The sequence below is a fragment of the Mangifera indica genome, chromosome 2 (assembly GCF_011075055.1).
Source record: "Mangifera indica cultivar Alphonso chromosome 2, CATAS_Mindica_2.1, whole genome shotgun sequence".
NCBI lineage: Eukaryota > Viridiplantae > Streptophyta > Magnoliopsida > Sapindales > Anacardiaceae > Mangifera > Mangifera indica.
In genome coordinates, this window is record NC_058138.1 from 19,986,831 (window position 1) to 20,002,555 (window position 15,725).

At 34.2% G+C, this 15,725-nt stretch overlaps 4 protein-coding genes across 6 annotated transcripts; 3 read left to right on the forward strand and 1 right to left on the reverse strand.

Moving 5' to 3' along the window:
* Positions 1-362: 362 nt before the first annotated feature.
* Positions 363-3,502, forward strand: LOC123209264 (uncharacterized protein At2g27730, mitochondrial-like). The gene is made up of 4 exons (XM_044627172.1): positions 363-504; positions 1,802-1,924; positions 2,537-2,575; positions 3,092-3,502. Exons 2-4 carry the CDS (start codon positions 1,823-1,825, stop codon positions 3,305-3,307), a joined length of 357 nt encoding a protein of 118 aa, XP_044483107.1. The 5' UTR covers positions 363-504; positions 1,802-1,822; the 3' UTR covers positions 3,308-3,502.
* A 1,397-nt stretch (positions 3,503-4,899) lies between these two features.
* On the forward strand, positions 4,900-12,804 carry LOC123199511 (N-carbamoylputrescine amidase). 3 transcript variants are annotated; one of them, XM_044614559.1, is made up of 10 exons: positions 4,900-5,129; positions 5,404-5,452; positions 6,756-6,847; positions 7,013-7,164; positions 7,256-7,302; positions 7,400-7,433; positions 9,521-9,687; positions 10,120-10,216; positions 10,306-10,516; positions 12,542-12,804. In XM_044614559.1, the coding sequence occupies exons 1-9, from the start codon at positions 5,038-5,040 to the stop codon at positions 10,479-10,481; spliced, it is 906 nt and encodes a 301-aa protein (XP_044470494.1). In that variant the 5' UTR covers positions 4,900-5,037; the 3' UTR covers positions 10,482-10,516; positions 12,542-12,804. The 3 variants fall into 3 exon arrangements, with proteins under 3 accessions (XP_044470494.1, XP_044470499.1, XP_044470485.1); XM_044614564.1 differs by having other exon boundaries at positions 12,571-12,804; XM_044614550.1 differs by lacking the exon at positions 12,542-12,804 and having other exon boundaries at positions 10,306-10,643.
* Positions 12,805-12,941: 137 nt separating this feature from the next.
* Positions 12,942-13,460, reverse strand: LOC123208659. Its single transcript, XM_044626180.1, has one exon. It carries the CDS (start codon positions 13,458-13,460, stop codon positions 12,942-12,944), a length of 519 nt encoding a protein of 172 aa, XP_044482115.1.
* Positions 13,461-13,923: 463 nt separating this feature from the next.
* Positions 13,924-15,722, forward strand: LOC123199534. Its single transcript, XM_044614573.1, has 3 exons — positions 13,924-14,057; positions 14,419-14,512; positions 15,075-15,722. The coding sequence occupies exons 1-3, from the start codon at positions 13,944-13,946 to the stop codon at positions 15,176-15,178; spliced, it is 312 nt and encodes a 103-aa protein (XP_044470508.1). The 5' UTR covers positions 13,924-13,943; the 3' UTR covers positions 15,179-15,722.
* Positions 15,723-15,725: the final 3 nt, after the last annotated feature.

Below are 15,725 nucleotides of genomic sequence, written 5' to 3' on the forward strand. Positions count from 1 at the left end.
ATTTATATTAATTTCCTAAATTTTGTGAGAATAAAGAACAATTTATGTTTTGTTTAAGGTGAGTTTAGATTGTCTCTAGTCTCTTTTTATCTTTTTTTTTTTTTTTAAATATACATATTTATTTTTTTTAAAAAGCTACTATTCATGCTTTTGGGATTATGAGCATCCCTATGCATTATGTTCTATATTATTTTAAATCGCTTCTCTTTTCCCTATACTTAAATCAATAATTATTGAAGTTAATATGTATTTTTGGCCAATATTTGAATATTAATTATAAAATTAAAAAACTAATTAAAGAAATGAAGTTACTTTCGTATACTTCTTTATTGATTTAAATTTTTTGTCCTTTCTTGAATCGGACGGTGAGCATCTTCCTTCCCCAAAATCGGGGGAATGAGTTCCACTTTAAAACCCCATCAAACCCTACAGTACTGGTAAATAAAATAGGAGCTCGCCGTTTCATTTCTACATCGCTCACTTCGTACCGCTCCATTTGCCAAAGTAAGCCATTTCAATATCTCTAACCTTAAGAATTAAATTTATCGGCGTTTCTTTTGTTTTCGAAATGTTAGATTTTATATTCTTGAAATTTTGTCAGTCGCCGACTCTTGATTATGTGATAGGGGTTAATCGGAGTCATACTTCACTTGAAACTCGCGTTTGGTCTCCTTTGATGCATTTTCAAATTTTAATAAAATGATGGATTTGTTTTTCGTTTCATTTATTGAAAATTTTGCTATTGCTTTTGCTTATTTGTGGGTATATTTTAGATATTTAGATAAGCATTAGGTGGGTTAGAGGTTTGTTATTTGGATGCAGTAGCTCTTTTAGGTCACTCAGTTCCATAATGCTACGATTGGTTGAGGTTTTGTTATTTGGATGCAGTAGCTCATTTAGCTAACTCAGTTTCATAATGCTATGCTTGGTTGAGGTTTTGATAAGCTTTCATGTAATTTATCTAAATATAATGTGATTTAAGTTGTGTGAATTTGTGATACGGTAATCTTTTTTATCATACATTATGGATTGTGTTTTTTGAATTGCTATTGGATAGGCAATTTAAGCATAATTTAAAAATTTGCTGTCTCGGAAAAACCAACAATGTAAAAATAATTTTTGTGGTCTTTTTATGTATGTGTACAATTTAGAGATATCCAATGTGCAAATTGGGAACTGGGGTCCACTGTGAAAGATTAATATCATAATAATAATAATAATATATTTATTTATTGTTAATTTTTTTACTTTCTTTATCGATGAATTCATGGTTAGATTGATATATTGTAGGTTTTAGAGATATACATCATGCATTTGTGCAAAATGATTTAATGGCTTAGTTAGACTTATATTTTTCAAGGCCATCAGAAGCTGCATTCCCTTCTGTTATTGGACAGCTGATGAATTAGATGTTTTATTTTGCTTTTGGAGACTCATTTAGTATTGAGTTTAAGAAAACTAAACAATGCTGTATTTTTACAAGCTGCAACATTCTTATTGATAAGCCACCAATTTCACAGTTGACAAGTTTATTAATGAGCTGGATATTTGAATTGGATAAAAATTTTTCTCTTTCCCTTGTGTAGTTACAAAATAACATTTTGTTTTTTAGAGTTTGGATAGGGTTGATAAACTGTATATAAAATGAGCTAGATATGTGATCTGGGACATGATTTTTTTCGTTCTTTTCCTTCTGTATATTCAAAGCTACATTATGTCTTTTAGAGTTTGCAGTAATTTTATTATTTGATCAAGTTTTACTGTTGTGTTGGAAGCTCATTGTCCATTGTTCTTCTTACAGGTACTATATATTTCTGCTATCATGGCGACAAGGAATTTTGCAAGGCATGTTTCTCGAAGATTCTCTAGTGGTGGAAAAGTTCTTAGTGAGGAGGAAAAGGCTGCAGAAAATGTTTACATCAAGGTAATGTAGATATTATCTTTGATGTATGCGCATAAACTTTCTGTGTGTTTGTCTGCATGTATGCTCATTTAGAGCGGACATTGCATTGAGTGTTATTCTTTTGTATCAAAGTGATTCCCCATTTTAACTTGGTGCCCTGTAAGCAAGTAAATGCTTCGGTACAAACTTCAGTTTTTTCTGGAATTTACCTTAGCAAGGTCTAGGCATCAGTTTATCAAGATACTTTTAGTAAAAAATTTTGCTCCATGTTTCTTATCAAAAAATAAAATTAATAAAAAACATACAAGCATATTGTTCCTACTTTATGGTGTTCTATTGTGTTAGCATGGCAACTTGCTCAAATTAACTGAATAATCTTCATAGTGGATGCCAGTATTAGTATGCTGGAACAAAACATGAAAATTATGTATGTGTACGAGAAAGTGTAATTAAACCTGCGTCGTGAGTTAGACTATTATAGTTGATGCTTTAAGACAACATGCACTTGCTTTCTGATGATATTTGTGAGTGACAAGTCACAGGAATATGTATTACAGTTTGAAATGTTTGCTTGTATATATTGTGTTGGTTCTTTTGGACACCATTTTCATTAATATTTGTAATATTTTGCAGAAGACTGAACAAGCAAAGTTGGAGAAGCTGGCACAAAAGGTATGATTCAATTATACTTTTAATGGCCTATTTTGAGGGCTCAATAGTTATATGCCAATTTTTATAAGGTTCTAGTGTTTGAGCAGTCAATAAAAGCTTTGGGTTGCCAAGGTTCATCAAGATTTATGTTATGACTGCCTGAACCCTTTTTGTAACGTTAGTTCAGGGTTATTATAGAAAAAAGAAGCAAATTTGATAGAATCTTGATGCACCAACCAGTGTATTTGCAATGTTTGTTAAGCTTTTACTCTCCAGAGCTTTTAGGGGTGTTTTTGTCCATGTTCAACTTTGATTTTGGTAAAACCTATGTAAAATTCTCTGTGCTCAAGAGTCCAGATCACATTGTCATTGTGGTGTTTCTTTACTCTGGGCTTCTTCTCTCCGTAAGATCAATCTAGAAAACATGTTGGAGTGCTTTGCTAATCAATGTTTAATTATTTTTTCTTGGAAATTTATGAGCTTGTAGTAGTATACCATGGTTATATGCAAAACTTATGCTTTAAATCATAATTTCAGGGACCCAAGCCAGAAGCTAAACCAGCTGCTACCCCGGGGGCTGGAACTGATGCCAAACCAAGTAGCTCGGCCCCAACTGCTGGAGCACCAACTGAGAAAGTATCAACTGACAAAAACCGAAACTATGCGGTTTTAGCAGGTACTGTAACTGCTCTTGGTGCTCTTGGATGGTATCTCAAATCAAGCGGGAAGAAGGCAGAGGAAGTTCAGGACTGAGAATGACATGCATGTATTGAATATGAGTACAACAAAAGATAGTTCCAATGACTATCACATATCCCTGAATTCATGTAGTAGTTGGAATAAATCAAATTTCCTCTCCATTTTTTGTTATTTCAACTGATTATAGTTGTGTTCTGGCAATGGTGTTCCAGAAAATTGTTTTTGTTTTCATAAGTGAGCTTTTTCCAATTTTCGTTGCATTTAATGGTTATAACTTAATTGCATAGTGTTTTGTGGTGGGATGGCAGGCTATTTATTTTAATCACTAACCAGTGATGCATAGTGTTTTGTAAATAAATCCTTCTGCAGAATGACTTATTTCCTACCCGAACTTTGCTACATGAGATGTTTCAACCAAGTTTGAAAAGTTCAAATTTTCACCATTGTTAAAATTAGATATTAGTTTTATTACTTAATTGGTATTTTTTTATTACTTGAATGCATGCTAGTTTCATATAACCATGTGGAGTGGCACAGGATTTGCCTTTTGGGCTTATGTTTAGATATTGATTCCTCCGCTTAACAAGTTGTTTCTCTTAGAAGACAACTGTATGCGGAAACGATTAGTGAAAATTGGTACCGTCAACTAATGGTGTAATGTCAAAGAGAGACATTAAGGCATTGATATCAATATGGGGTGGATAAAAATTAATGAGGAATTATATATCCATAATTTTATATATAAATAATAATATATTATAATATAAATAAATAGTTAAAAATTAAAAATAAAATAATATTCAATTATATAATAGTATATTGTTATTTGTATATAACAATTATGTATATAATTTTATTGAAAATTAAAATGTTAGTTGCCGGCGACACAAAAGTAGTAGTAACTAAAAAGGAATAATTTGTTGGTGGGCGAGAACAAGATTTTAGTTTTGTAAAGGCCAACGGACTATTTCCCACTCAAGGTATAATATAATATCAAGTTTCTTCCAGTCTAAGTTTTAAAAAATAGTAGTTTCATCCTAGGGTTTCGTTTTGAAATCTCTGACGTCATCTCCAGCTCCATTGTCAACGACCTCTCCTTCCTGAAGCATCCTCTTCCTTTGACGGTCACTTTCCTCCTATTTGGACATTCAATCGACGTCGAAAGAGCGATGAAAGACAAAGACGTAGTTGTTGTCTTTGTTTGGGAAGACGAAGAGCTTCGTCTTACTCGACGAAGCTCTTCGTCTTCCACTATTCCTTTGACATTAATTGGACATCCAAATGAGAGAAAAGAGACAACCAGAGAAAGAGGATGCTTCGGGAGGGAGAGGTCGCCGACAATGGAGTCAGAGATGATGTCATAGATTTCAAAACAAAATCCTAGGGTAAAACTACTATTTTTTTAAACTTAAACTGGAGAAAACTTTTAGTTTTTAAAGTTTAGGGGGACAAAAAGAGATTATATTTTAGTTTATTTTTAATATTATAAATAAAATAACAATTTTATCTTTATTACCATTAATTTTAACTATTTATGCGTGAGTATTTGATATTATCAAAAGATAAAAAGAGAAACTTAATATGACAGCATACCTTGCGTGGGAAATAGTCCTTTGGCCTTAAATTAATTACATCAATTAAACCCTTCACAGGACGAGAACTCCCGAAGTTTTTTTGTGTCGTTAAACAGAATTTACTTACTAGAACTGCGTAGATAGACGGTGAAAGGTCATCAGTCACCACTTCTTCGCATCTAATTTGCGAATTTCATCAAGAAAGTAGAAATGGAAAATGGAAAAAGAGGTGAAGTGGTGGTTTCAGCTCTGCAGTTTGCTTGCACCGATGATGTCTCCACAAACGTTGCCACTGCTGAAAGGTCCTTTTCTTTTCTATCGCTTTTCTAATTCAGATATGATACTTTGTTTTCTTTTATTAATTATTCCACTGTTATATGAATTCCCGCTACTTGGTTGATTAAATAAGGTGGCTTTCATTTCATTAATTCTGTTTAAGTTTTTCTTTTCGGTGTTAAAGCACTCATATTCCTGTTGAATAATTCATACCTGACAATTATTGAGTGTGAGCATTCTGTCCTTTCTTTTTATTGGTACTATTCCACTTAGTATAGGGAGTAACCTTCTTCTGTGCAGGTTGGTGAGAGCTGCTCATGCGAAGGGTGCAAACATCATCCTTATTCAGGTAACTTCTCTTTAATTTAATCATGCAGTGTTCATATCACAGTATATATATTGCTTCCGTTGCCTTCAGTCACCATTTGTACGCTGGAATTATCATTGAATTTGCATCATGTTTTAATTTTTTTTTTTTCTGATTTCTTGCACGCTTATTAATTTATTATTCTGCCCTGTAACGTCGTTACACTCATTTATTAACGAAAAGCTAACTTTTATAAGAAAAAGAGGCATGCTTGTGATTACATTACCTTGAGTTGTTGTAGTAGAAAGTTTAAATATTTTGATATATTTATCTTTTAGCTTTCAAGTTTCAATATTCAAGTCATATAGGTCTCAACTTGAATTTTTGGGTTGCTCAGTTTTATTTTTTTTAGTGTAAATTTCTGGAGCAATGCCCTCTCAAACAAGGGTTAGGTGATTGAATAAAAGAAAAAGATGCTTCTGATAGAAGTCATGATCAGTAGAGTAAACTCAATTATTTTGTGATTGTTGAATTTTTTTTTCCCAACTAAAAACCTGTAAATTTGTAAAACAGCTTTAGGGGCTGCTGTGAATTTTGTGTGGACTGCTAAGCAGGTATTGCTGGCAGTAAAGTGGTAACTTATCTATGGTATGGTTGGCCTGGTGAGACTTAAATCTGTTAAAGTTAATGAGTTTTTTCCCTCTAGCCTTTAAAGATTCCATGTAGCCATATGAATATTCCTATCCTCTTGGTTGAAGGTGGCACTCCCGTTCCTCATTGGATACCTTGTTTTCCTCTGAGAGTTAGGTATCAAAATTTTGTAACCAGAGCCTATTTATATTGTCATGGGGATAATATATTCTTGCTGTTTGTCAAATCATCTGTCAAAGTTGCAATTAAGCTTCTTATGTCAATTTGTCTGATTTTAGTCCATTGAAATGTCAATTGGATTGTAACAGATGTTTCAACACAAAATGTACAATTTTTAGAACTGATGTCAACATAGGTGTAGTTGCAACATGATATAAGGATATCTAATTTCGGCTGTGGTGCTGGTTTCAGATCTTTTTCCTGCCTTTAGTAGATGGTGGAAGACTCTCCTTAGAATATGTGTTGTGAATAGAAATTAGATTTATTGAACATCAAGGATAAACGGAGGAATCCTTTATTCCATTAGGTTTGCCATTATGTTTCAGTATTGTAATTGATGGTAGCATCTGTTGGTTTTTGTTGTAAACTTGAGGAGATGATGGAAAGTACTTTTTCTAATGATTCTAATTTCCATAAATTTTTATCTAGATGTTGCTTAAGCTTACATACTCTTCTTCCTATGTGTGTCTTTTAGGAACTCTTTGAGGGTTATTATTTCTGTCAAGCACAAAGAGAGGATTTCTTTCAGCGAGCTAAGCCTTATAAGGGTCATCCTACAATTCTCAGGTAAATAATTTGGCTTGGTTGGCTGAACCCTTCAAATTCTGCCAGCTAAAAGAGTAACTTTAATCAGCCACTAGAACAAATAAACAGCTATTGAGTTGACCTTCATCTGCTTCTGATTCAGAGCAGTTAAGATTGTTAAAATATGTTTACATTGTCATTTTCCAGAATGCAGAAGCTTGCGAAAGAGTTGGGTATAGTGATACCTGTTAGCTTCTTTGAAGAGGCAAATAATGCTCATTACAATTCAGTTGCTATTATTGATGCTGACGGAACCGATCTTGGACTTTATAGGAAGTCCCATATCCCTGATGGACCAGGTATCTAAAAGGGACGCCTATTTGCTTGAATCTGATATGATTTATCTTCTTTGTGATTTTATAATCCGGTATAATTTCCCCACATTTTCAGGGTATCAGGAAAAGTTCTATTTTAATCCTGGGGACACTGGGTTTAAGGTTGGTGCTTTGCATAATTTCATCTTAATGCTTTTTTGTAGTTTTGGTGTGGTCAGTTGCCTTAACAAGTTTACTTACTAGTGGTATGGGTGAACAGGTTTTCCAAACAAAATTTGCAAAAATTGGAGTTGGTAAGATTTTGATTGAATTTAATTATATTTATCATATTCATAAGACTTTGTATATTATTAAAATGATAGTTTTATTGGGATATGCTTGTAAATTTTAAATAGATGAATTGACTTCTATCATCAGCAAAAGAGAAACAAAGGGGAAAGATTTCAGAAACTACACTGAACCTTTCTCTAATAATCACTCAGATAGGAACTATGATAATTTTAATCAAAAACCACTCCTGATCCCTAATGCTTTCAAATCTTTACTTTAGAAGTTGAAAGTTTTGTAAGAAATGCCAATTTTCATTTGCTTATGCTAATTTTGTAGAGTGATGAATAGTTTAAGGAACATTATGGATAAATTACTTATGTGCCCCCAATTTTTCATCATAATTACTGCAGCAATTAAGCTTGTAGAGGCTAGAATTGCTCCTATGTTTTTTTTAATTACAATTAAGTGCATATAATTTAATAATTATTTTGGAAAATGTTTAATTCGCAGTCAAATTTTAAAACCCAAATTAATCTCATACTTTTCCACTAACTTCCATATCTGCAAATCGATAACCACAATCAAGCAGAAACTAGAAACATGTATTTCTCTTGCATCACTTTTATTGAAGAATGTCTCTGAATTTGTGAAATTTTAAAAATTGTCCAAACTGCATGACCATTAGGTTAGCCCTACATATCATACAGTTCATCATCTACATGGCCCAACAGGTTGGGTATAGCTGTTAGTCAGAAGGGAATTTGATAGAAAACTACAGAATTTGTAATTAAATAGAGAACTGCAGAATGTGTAAACACACAAACACAAGGAAATTTTATTGATAAACTCTCACGCTACAACTGTTTATTTTCATACAGAAAATAGTAATAAGAACTGTAATAAAGATACTGGCAGTAGAGGTGCCAGTCCCCTCCTCTTTTGGCCGTCAAGCCCCCTTAAAGAATTACTGAATTCTTGCTTACCTCTTCTTCATCTGATCTTCTCTATTTAAAGTCTGCTTTGGTTGGGTTCTCTCAATCTTGGTCTGGTTGTTTGGCCTTGATGTCTTGGTTTTAGCTGCCTTTATTTGCCTTGATGCCTTGATCTCAGCTGTCATTATCTGCCCTGATTTTATTTCTTTGCTGTCTTCTGAATTGTCTCCTGATTGTTTGCTGTCTTCTTCTGATAATGTGCCTGAGATCTGCCTTTGTTTAATTTCTCTGCTTTTCCTTTTGTAAACGTGCATGATTGGAGGCCTAACAGAATTCCATGGTGTACTGGAGAAATTGTTCATCTATAGTGACAAACGTGCATTTCGAGTTCTCTTCATAAGGCGTATTGTAAACCTCATTTTCAATTTAATGGTGCCAAACTTGATGACTGCCAATACTTAACCAACATTCATCAGAAGACAGGAGTTTTATACAATTAGACATATATTAGGTTCAGAAACCAATGTTCTTGCTGTATATGCAGTTTTGATTGGCCTTTGCAGAATTATTTTCCCTAGAGAGAGTTAATGAAGATCAATTAAATGTTAACAAAGGAAAAGAGAAGGAAAATACACTGAAAAAGAGACCAATAAGAATAAAGGATTTGTCACTTTAACAATCCTAAACCACTAGAACCAAATCAATCAAATACTGGATCTGCCAGACTACTATTGATTATGCATCTAATATATGCTGTGGGTTCTTGTGTATGGGTGTTAACGTATATGGTTATGGGATTCTAAGTTTATGTTGGTGATGATCTTGATGCAGCAGTCAAAGATAGGAGTATAAAACAGTTGCGTTACTGAAGTTTATCTAGGGTTTAAAAAAATTCTCCATGCACTTCTACATGACTTTCCATGTCATGTTAACATACTTGGACAGCATTAGGGTTCAAAGGTGGTTTTTTATGAGCAAATGGCTGAAGGTAGGTTATGAATTAACAAAGACTGGGTAAACTCAAAGGATGGTGTATCAATCAAGTGTCATTTACAAATTTAATGTTTTCTTCATAGTCTTTGTGTTTTGGCATTAACAATATATTTTTCAGTTTGTTTCATCTTATTCAATGAGAAGTGAAGTTAGACAATCTAATAACTACTTCTTTTTTATGCCAGCAATATGCTGGGATCAGTGGTTTCCAGAGGCAGCCCGAGCCATGGTTCTGCAAGGTGCTGAGATATTGTTTTACCCTACTGCTATCGGTTCTGAACCTCAAGATGATGGACTTGATTCCTGTGATCACTGGAAACGAGTGATGCAAGGGCATGCTGGAGCTAATGTGGTATGTTGTATAAACCACTTGGCTGGCAACATTATTTTAGTTGTGGGATTGATCTAGTTTATTCTGGGTTAGTTTGTTGTCTTTGTCCTACAATTGTGTGCCTTAATGAAGAGTAGAAGGTTGATAATTTGGAGCCCCACCTCATATGAATGCTTGCTAACTTGAACCAACTATTATCTGTTTAATGATGTTCGCAGTTTGATAAAAAATATGGATGCACTTTTTATTGATTATTGTGCTCCTACCATTCATACAAGATTATTCCTGGTCCCTCTGTTTGTCTATCCCATCATGTTCCTAACTTGTACAAACTTCAGTTGGCAATATTTCAGTGGTTTGATGTCAGTTCCTGTTGTGCGTCTAATTGAATGAGTTTTTTTCAGAACAAGAAAATATTTGCAAAGGAGATTAACCTAGACTTGACTGATTCAGGTTCCTCTTGTGGCTTCAAATCGCATTGGGACAGAAATAATAGAGACAGAGCATGGAAACAGTAAAATTACATTCTATGGAAATTCTTTTATAGCTGGTACTTAGTTCTTCTATTAGCTTGCTATTTAGTCTTTCGTGATAAATTTGTACATATGAATCTGTTAAATATTGATACTTTGGTGACAGGACCAACTGGAGAAATTGTTGCTGCTGCTGATGATAAAGAGGAAGCTGTTCTTGTTGCACAATTTGATCTTGATAAAATTAAATCCAAGAGATTTAGCTGGGGAGTATTTCGTGATCGACGTCCACAATTATACAAAGTTCTTTTGACATTAGACGGCATCAATCCCTCAGTGTGAATTTTGTGACCCTTAACCATTATTACCTTGTGGAGGTAATAGATTGAAATCCTTAAACAGTTAATTCCCTTTATCACCGTACTTTGCTGTTGGAAAAATGGGATACATGAATTTATGAATAAATATATATTTACAACAAAACTTCTTTGATTGTTTTGAAAATGAGCCTCTGACTAAATTTTGGTTCAAGGTGCTGTAGCTATTCTCCCTCTTTTCTGCCAACATACTGTGATCTTAATATTTTGGCTGAATAATGTGGTTTTAAGAAGTGGTCCAAACTCCGGAGTGTATTATTTTCACCTTTTGCCTTTTGATGCCCAGCTTAAAATCATTCAATGATCTGTGTCCCTGTGTCCTATTGCAAGCCATTCATTTGATATACAAGGTATTCACCAAGTAGTCTATTGTTGGAGCCTTCTCTTATGTAGTCATCTTATGTCATCATCATGCATAGAGAGAATTTTAGTTCTTTGTTTGATGGGATTGCTCAACTCTTTTAGAAACTGAAAGCATGCCATTGATTTGCTTCGAGTGTTAACAAGGAATGGAAACCTATATAATTGAAAAACTTTATTGTGTGCATGGTTAACGAACTTGGTAAATTTGTAAATTGTAGTGATTCAGTCCACCTTGCAGAAACCCATACCAAGCTAGTTGAAAGTCATTCTGATCAGAAGCAGAGGTGACCTGTTAAGTATCATGGATTCCTAAGTCATTGGCAGTCATACTCTCAATATATATATCTGCTTCTTTCATACACCAAGTAGAGATGATATGTATCTCCCTTTTGTCAATGTCCATAAATCTTTCTTTTATTCACCTAGCATTTCCATAGAAGTCTGGAGTTAGATTCCAATTACTTTTCATGTAAAACAAGCTTGCTAAAAAATCTTTTTTGGATCATAAATTGTAATTCTGAATTTTATGGGGTTAGAGTCGGTTTGTTCTGATGTGCTTTCTCTTTTCCTTTTGGCAAGTGGGTACCAGTTGACAAACTCTAACCTTCTGTTTTACACAGGACTTGACATTTTGCTGAAATAACCGTAGAAATAGTTCCTTATCTATGTGTCAATGTCAAGGGCATACTAATGAGGATCCTTACCTTGAAAATATATTTAGTGTTGTTTTTTATGCTTTAGTTTGATACAAATCCATTTTGTGTTTCTGAGGAAGGTCATAAGTTGTATCTTAGCTACAGGTGGTTTCAGGACCACAGTAATCATGTGTTTTAGGGTATGACATGTGTAAGCTAAGTCTCCAATGGTGGTATTTTCAAATGTCATGGTTGAAATAGTGGGTACCATGCCTTTCAAGTCACATGAACGTAAAGGTGTTAGACTTTGGAGTCACTTTACCTAATCATAACTTAGTGCCACTCTTGTCCGACTAATGGTCTCTGGAAACTAACTTACAAAAATCTAAGCTGGCATTTGGTTCTGTTTTTACTTTCTATTTATCTGTTTTCTCTCTTTGTAAATGCAAAATACTTTATCCAGCACATTTTTGTATTTATTTTGTTTTCAAATAATGCAAAATATTGTTTTCACTTATTAGAGCTAAATTCTTTTTTTTTTTTTTTTTTTACAATTACAAGATTTATTTGTCAAAAATAAGATTTCAGATTTTGAGTTTTTTTGTTTCTGTAATATAAGTAATTATTTTAATTTTATTATTAAATAAAAGAAAAGCTCTACCAAAGGCACTTGCTGACGTCATTTTCAACATGTTGTTTCTAATCTTAAAGACATAAGATTTATAATTTGTTTTCTTTTTTTGCTTCATTTTAGGTATCTTATGCACTTGTTCACTATCTGTACTAGGTCTGTGCTTTGATTTCCATGGCTTCATTTCTGGATTTCATAATGGTTACAATGATTATAAATGATGCTTTAGGCATCAAAAATCCATTTGTTGAAAAAAAAAAAAATACATTGAAGTGTTATTCTGTGATTTTCATTGGTTGGTGCTTGAGATATTGATGGAAGCCATGCATGATGTTGTGCTCCCTTTTTTCGTTGATTTATATTTGATATTGGATATAACGCTCATATCACCTTTAGGTTGGATGTTGCTTCTTTTGTGCATTCAGAACTTTGATAGATGTATGAAGAGGACATCTTGCGTACTGGCATAAGGAAATTAACAGAGCAAAAATGAGCATGTCAGTGGGAAAATCACAAATTTTCTTGTGTACTAATTCTATATACTTGCCCGATGAATTGCATTGAGTGAATGAAATTATTCAGCATGTAATAATACCCTGTGATTGCAGAATGTAAAGATTTGATAAGCCAGACTTGATTTGGTTAAAATTCTTTTTTTATTTTTTGGTTGTTAGTAGGAAGAAAGGCTATCCTATGAGCAGCAAAGTTGATTTCATTTCCTCTGATCTATACTTATTTGCAAATCCCTTAGGTCATAAAGAAAAGAAGTAGGATGTCTGTCCTTTGATTTTCCTGCCTATTGCGAAATTTTTCTGACTTCATTTCTTCTGTTGTCAACCATCCTTCTCTCTTCTTCAACATCATCAAAGCTTTCACTGTCCTCATCCTCTACGTCTACATCTTCAAACCCTTCATCTTCCTCAAAACCCTCTTCTTCAAGTTCCAGGATATCATCATTTGGCTGAATAAACTGCAGCTTTAGACGCCCATCTTCTCTGCATGCATGCAAAAATTCTTGGCTGGGCATCATTATCTCCTTAAGGACGAATCTGCCTTCATGCCTGTATGACTTGAAGCAAACCCAAGGCTTACCGCTCTTCCCTATACTAGAAATCGGAGGAGGGAATGTTCTGCCACATGTTTTTGACCTTCTGAAATCGCTGCATAGATTCTCTGTTGGAGAATGCTTTGCAATACTTTCTCTCTTCTGCTGTGTTTGCCAATCTTCACCTATCTCACTCTTCAAGTCCTCAACGTCATCAGAGCTTTCAAAACCAAGTCCCTCTGTACATAGCTGCAAGCTCTCAGAATTCATAGATGAAAAACTGTCACTTTTGGTATGACAACTGGTGTATTTGATGTGCTGGGTGTTAGAGAATAAGTTGAATGATGACGGGCTCTTCTTGTTGCTATCATGGAGATATGGAGAATTATTATGATGTGGGTGTGGGTATATATCAAGAAAAGATGAAGAAGACGAAAAAGATGAGATGGGAAAGGAAGGAGATGAGGAGGAGGAGGAGGAGGAGGAAGAGGGTGAAGAAGTTTCTTTAAAATGATGTTCATCAAACATGTCAATGAAGGAGGATTTGTCAGGTTTGATTTGGTCCCATGGAGAGAGGGTTTCAAGTAAAGATGGTTTTTCTGGTTCAAAGATGTGTTGGTGGAGGCCATGACAAGCAGCCATAATAATTTGTGTAGAAAGTATTCTGTTAGTGTTGAATGATGGTAAATCAGAAAGAGAGAAGGAAGGTTAAGTAATATTGTTGGTGAGGAGAAAGCAGCAAGAGAGCATGGAATGGATGGGGGTTTGAAAAAATCAAGGGGAAGGTGCTATAAATTGGGAGGTTGCTGTTTTTTTGGTCTTGACTTTGGTTTTGAGTTGAATGCAGATTGGTGGTTAAGAATGCAGGTATGTTCCTTTTCTAGTGGTTATTATTTTATCGTGTTTTTCTTACAACATTTTAGCACATTTAATCTCTCCTTTTATGGCTGGACTTAACTCCATTTTACTATATTTTCATATTCACCCTTTCGTTATATTATTATTAATTTTTTTTACAAAATTAAACTCTTTGTGAATTTTATTGCAATACTAATATATATATATGAGACTATTTTCCACCCAAGTTATATATATATATATATATATATTAATGACAAATTCCTACCAGTTTGATATATAAGATGATTGAAGGTAAAATAACTGTTTATCAACTGTCATATTACCTGCCTTTTTCTGAACCATTAGATTAAAATTTTTTATCTGGCAGTGGAGAAGAGATAATGTGACCTCAGTAGAGTTGCCATCCAAACCATTGAGAAGGAGATTTTTGTTAGTTCTAATGACAAGCTGCCAAGTGAAAGGTATGTGGTGGCATCCAGAGATATTGATGTGAACAATTCTTTCTTCCAGTCTATTTCTGTTATCAAATTCTATCTACTTATCCATTTTTCTTCTTCCTTTCTAAAAACTAACTCTTTAAGCAACTGGGCATCTTCTAACTTTAGCTATTGTTCAGTTTTATACATTTACACTTAATTGCCATCTCCCCTTTCCTCAAAGCACATAGTTAAGTTTTCATTCAGCTATGGAGTCATCATCATGGGATTAGAATCTTTGGGTGTGAAAAAGGGAGAGAGAAGCACAACCAAATTATTATATATGGTTATTTTCATTGACAAAAGCATAGCACAAAGGATATTCCATTTTTCTATGTCCTGTCGATTTTGGGCAAAATGAATGATTATTTACTATCATTGATTTTCAATGTCCTTTCCAAATCTAACTCTGTATGAACAAGATATTGCTGCAAGGCAAACCCATCACCCCTTATTGCTGCCACTTTTTCTCTACTTTCGTTCATACATTTATTCTCGTTATTTATTTATTTTTTTTTTTGTGGCCCCTGTATATTACATGTTGCAGATATACCAACACTTGCCGATTGCCATTGGCTATCCTCTCAGTTTACGAAAAGAAAAAATTGGGGAAAAATGAGCCCAAGGAACTCCAATAAGTCCAAGTCTTGAGCTTAAAGAGACAACCAAGCCAAGCTGAACATGTTGCAAGCATCTCCTGAGCTTTCATGCTATTGCCTAGAGCACTTAAAAAAAAAAAAAAAAACTTGAAACTAATTTGAAACCAGAGGTGGGAATATAGAGGTCAGTGCAGGCCCAACTCGGCGTCCACGGACATAATTAATATTCATAAAAAATGTGCGTAATTTCGCTTTGATGTGATTTACGGGAGTGTGTAGTTTTTTTTTAGGTTTTATGTGTAATGTAGCAGGCAAAAGGACGGTCCTTGGGGGAGGAACAACCGGCCCAGACCCAATCCCTCCCTGGTTCAGTCCGATCCCGTCAAGGACTGGTCTTTGAACCGATTTTGCAGGCCCGCCCATGGTCTCTTAATCTACTCTATTTGTAACACACTCGTCAATGTTAAGATTAAAGTATACTGCTCCTGTTTACGAAAAGAAAAAAGGCAAGCTCTTCTAGCATTGCAAGGCTTGTAAGATAGCAAACTGAAGGGAATTTAGAGTTCTACTTCTTACCAAGGCCGATAAAGAAAAGAAAA

Coding starts and splice junctions, on each gene's coding strand:
- LOC123209264 (XM_044627172.1), top strand. CDS start 1,823: ATGGCGACAAGGAATTTTGCAAGGCATGTTTCTCGAAGATTCTCTAGT. Junction 1,925..2,536: donor CAGAAAATGTTTACATCAAG/GTAATGTAGATA, acceptor AATATTTTGCAG/AAGACTGAACAAGCAAAGTT. Junction 2,576..3,091: donor TGGAGAAGCTGGCACAAAAG/GTATGATTCAAT, acceptor TCATAATTTCAG/GGACCCAAGCCAGAAGCTAA.
- LOC123199511 (XM_044614559.1), top strand. CDS start 5,038: ATGGAAAATGGAAAAAGAGGTGAAGTGGTGGTTTCAGCTCTGCAGTTT. Junction 5,453..6,755: donor CAAACATCATCCTTATTCAG/GTAACTTCTCTT, acceptor TGTGTCTTTTAG/GAACTCTTTGAGGGTTATTA. Junction 7,434..9,520: donor ATTTGCAAAAATTGGAGTTG/GTAAGATTTTGA, acceptor TTTTTATGCCAG/CAATATGCTGGGATCAGTGG.
- LOC123208659 (XM_044626180.1), bottom strand. CDS start 13,460: ATGAATTCTGAGAGCTTGCAGCTATGTACAGAGGGACTTGGTTTTGAA.
- LOC123199534 (XM_044614573.1), top strand. CDS start 13,944: ATGGATGGGGGTTTGAAAAAATCAAGGGGAAGGTGCTATAAATTGGGA. Junction 14,058..14,418: donor ATTGGTGGTTAAGAATGCAG/GTATGTTCCTTT, acceptor TTTATCTGGCAG/TGGAGAAGAGATAATGTGAC. Junction 14,513..15,074: donor GACAAGCTGCCAAGTGAAAG/GTATGTGGTGGC, acceptor TACATGTTGCAG/ATATACCAACACTTGCCGAT.